The following is a 3701-nucleotide window of genomic DNA, read 5'->3' as shown; positions in this document are numbered from 1 at the left end:
AAATCGCCTGTTTATTTACACCTATACGGTGTTCATCATGACTATGATTGAGCGTATTCATATGCTTTAGGGATAATGAGTGTCAGAGGCGCGCGGGAGTGGAGAGTACGTAGAAGATGACGAAGGGCATCTGGGGGTGTGGCAGAGAGAGAGGAGGAGGAGCAGTGGGATAGAGATGGACGTCGTCTAATATATATATATATATATATATATTGCGTGCGCACCAAGACAAGAAAGACCAGCTCTTGTAGGGTTATTTATAACAACAGGGTCTTTTACTAGGGCTTTCCGAGCCCCTTTCTCCATCTCCAATCTCTCACACGCATACACACGAAGCCACTGCGCAGAAGGAGCTCGGAACTGATGAAAGGATAATGGATAGGAAAGCCTTCGTCCTCATGCACGATACTTGTTGGTGGTTTAGGTAGCAACCCCTGCCCCCCCCCTTCCTTGGTCCCATCCCTAGATTCCTGGCCCTTCACTATCACTGAATTCATGCAGATGCATTTACCCTTTAGCCCTCGAGAAGATCCATACACCTGCCAGCTCATTCTCTCTATTAGCAACTCTCCTTTATTTTTCTTTTTTGTTCCGGAAATTAATTTAGACAACTTAAATTATTACTGCATAGTAGTATTCTTCTCTCTCTCTCTCTGTCGTATGATCTACAATATTGAGGCGGTTCTCGATTTTTATTTCCACAGAAATAAATTTGTGCTTTCAAGAAGAATTACTCCATTTTTATTCTTTTTGCAGATGAAATTTCGTTTCTTTTAGCAGTAAATTCAAATTTCAAAAAGAAAAGTAGTGAATTCCCTCTTCATATAAAGAGAAGTAGAGGAATAAAATTAATCATCAAACATCTCTCTCTCCACCCCACCCCACCTCCTTCTCTTCGATTCCGTGAAGTGATATACTAGCTAGCAAGAGGCCGATTGATAACCTATCCATCAAACCAGATTTTGCTTACCGCTCCTATAAAAGAAATTTGTTTTATTTTATTTTTTATTTCTTGCTGTAATATATCTCCTTGCAAGACTCTCTTACTTTCATTGTAGCTCCTAGACTAGACCTTTTCAATTCCCTCTACGACCGCATCTGCAGATATCTTTCGTTTTGAATTCCGGACTACAATGACGACATTCTGATTCAGACCACAGCTTTAAGATATATAGGTGATGACGTGCAATGGGATGGCTTTCTTCCCAACAAATTTCATGCTCCAGATTTCTCATGATCAAGATGATCATCAACCTCCCACATCTCTCAATCCAATTCTACCCTCACCCCAAGATTTCCATGGTACGCACCTTCTCCATGCGATCTCTTTCACACTGAGCTAAATTTGACTAGATATTGATCAGAGTGTTGGTTTTTTCTTCTTTTTTTGGTCGCAGGGGTGGCATCATTTATAGGGAAGAGATCATCAATGTCATTTTCAGGGATTGATGCGTGTCATGAAGAAGGCAATGGAGAAGATGAGTTGTCTGATGATGGCTCACAAGCAGGAGAAAAGAAGAGGAGGCTCAATATGGAACAAGTCAAGACTCTTGAAAAAAACTTTGAGTTGGGTAACAAGCTTGAACCTGAGAGAAAAATGCAACTGGCTAGAGCTCTTGGTCTGCAGCCAAGACAGATTGCTATATGGTTCCAAAACAGGAGGGCCAGATGGAAAACCAAACAACTAGAGAAAGATTATGATCTCCTCAAGAGACAGTTTGATGCTATTAAAGCCGAAAACGATGCGCTACAAGCACAGAACCAGAAACTTCATGCGGAGGTAATTAGCTGCAAGAATTTGACACATCATCGACTGGCTATAGAGGTTCTTACTTTAGAGCTTCTTGTTTGAATTAAGATTTGCGATTAGTTCTTGATCTCTTCTTAATTTATTGATGTCTATGGTACTTTTTGGGATAGTAAAACCATTAATTAGCAGATGTTGCATGGAGAACTGCAATTATTGTTTCGAAATCCCAATCATTTTTTTCCCCTGGTTTGTGCAGCTTTTTTTACCTGTACTTCTTGCAATGATTTCTGCGAACTTTTCAATAAAGCTTCTTTTCTCATGATTAGCTCACCTTTTTCATTTTTAATATATGTTGGTTTTAGCACCCTTGAAAAACTTTTTAAAAATATACAGGAAACAATATTTTGAAGTGCTGAATATTAATTGTTCGTGGTTTAGAGATAAAGGCTAATTAATCATTCATGTCTGTGAAGTACTAAATATCTTTCCTGCATACTTAAAATTTAAGAGTATATAATAGCTCTTCTTCTTTTTAAAAAAATAAAAAACTTTGCATTCATGCATGCTTCAAGTTGATTGGTTAACTTCCGGCTGCAGATATTGACACTGAAAAGCAGAGAACCGACTGAACCTATCAACCTCAACAAAGAAACAGAGGGTTCTAGCAGTAATAGAAGTGAAAACAGCTCTGATATCAAGTTGGATATCTCGAGGACGCCAGCAATTGACAGCCCTCTATCTAATCATCATCCAACGAGTAGATCCTTTTTCCCCTCATCATCATCATCTATAAGGCCTGCAGGCGTTGCTATAAGACCTACAGGTGTTGCTCAACTCTTCCAAACAAACCCTTCAAGGCCTGATATTCAATGCCAGAAGATTGATCAATTAGTCAAAGAAGAAAATCTTGGCAATATGTTCTGTAGCATCGAAGATCAATCTGGATTTTGGCCCTGGCTTGAGCAACAACATTTCAATTAAGAAAATGAACCCAGAATGTCAAATTGGACCATACCCATTATACACCCATGGCAACAGTTGATTTTCATTTCAATAAGAGGGAAATTATCTTAATTTCATGAGTTTAAAATTAAGTTCATGTTTTGGCACTTAGAATATTGGGTGTGTGTGTGTGTGTGGGGGGGGGGGGATGACTTATACATTTTCCTTGAGTAATAAGAGGGATGTTTGCCTTGCAAGGCTGGATGGTGGAATTTAAATTATATTTGCTTGTCACTGGTTAGATTGCTAGCATGAGTCATGGAATAAGAAAGAGATCGCCTTCTCTTCCTTGCATGTCTTTTTTGCTATACTTATATTTTCTTCGTTTGGAATCATGTCCCGCACAGAAGAGAGAGAGAGAGAGAGAAGGTAATGCTTGCGAGTGCTTTCTTCGAAGTCCTTGTATTAGGCATTTTGCGGATAACATCACTCGGCACAATATGCTAAAACAACGGGGAGCAACCGGGAAAAAAAAAATCAATATAATTATATTTATTAAAAGGGAAAAATTGGATTGCTGGTGCTTCATTTTTCTCTCAATTGAGTCCATGAATTTTAGTTTATTTTCTTTTAGAACATCACTGTTTTCAACTGTGCCAATCATATGGTTCCTTCAATACTGTCCCTTCTTTTACGATAAGTCTTGATTTTGATTAACTAATCTCAGATTTGAGCCAAAATAATATTGCCGCACGTGAAAAATTAAGTGTGAGATTCAAAATCGTATCTGCCACGGAAACACCGTGAGTCATGGTGATGGACGGAGAGGATACTTTAGGAGATGGAGATCATGGACAAGGATTAAATCAGTTTTTGGTAAAGGGGTGAGATTAAGAAAAGTAGAGGAGGAGGGGACGAGCCATGCGATCAACCCACATAGAGAGTACCGAGCACACCAACCGAGAGAGGAAGAGGACAAACCGAAGGAAGAAAACAAGGAGAGTCGAAA

General features: G+C 39.1%; 1 protein-coding gene across 2 annotated transcripts; it reads left to right on the top strand.

The window, feature by feature from the left end:
* Positions 1 to 305: 305 nt before the first annotated feature.
* On the top strand, positions 306 to 2824 carry LOC7459046 (homeobox-leucine zipper protein ATHB-13). Of its 2 annotated transcripts, none has more exons than XM_006378346.3 (3): positions 306 to 1302; positions 1398 to 1825; positions 2348 to 2824. In XM_006378346.3, the coding sequence occupies exons 1-3, from the start codon at positions 1179 to 1181 to the stop codon at positions 2729 to 2731; spliced, it is 936 nt and encodes a 311-aa protein (XP_006378408.1). In that variant the 5' UTR covers positions 306 to 1178; the 3' UTR covers positions 2732 to 2824. The 2 variants fall into 2 exon arrangements, with proteins under 2 accessions (XP_006378408.1, XP_002315797.1); XM_002315761.4 differs by having other exon boundaries at positions 308 to 1302; positions 1398 to 1780.
* The last annotated feature ends 877 nt before the right edge of the window (positions 2825 to 3701 follow it).

The sequence above is a fragment of the Populus trichocarpa genome, chromosome 10, assembly GCF_000002775.5.
Source record: "Populus trichocarpa isolate Nisqually-1 chromosome 10, P.trichocarpa_v4.1, whole genome shotgun sequence".
Lineage (NCBI taxonomy): Eukaryota > Viridiplantae > Streptophyta > Magnoliopsida > Malpighiales > Salicaceae > Populus > Populus trichocarpa.
The sequence above is the reverse complement of the archived record's forward strand: the minus strand, read 5'-3'. Positions and strand labels throughout refer to the sequence as shown.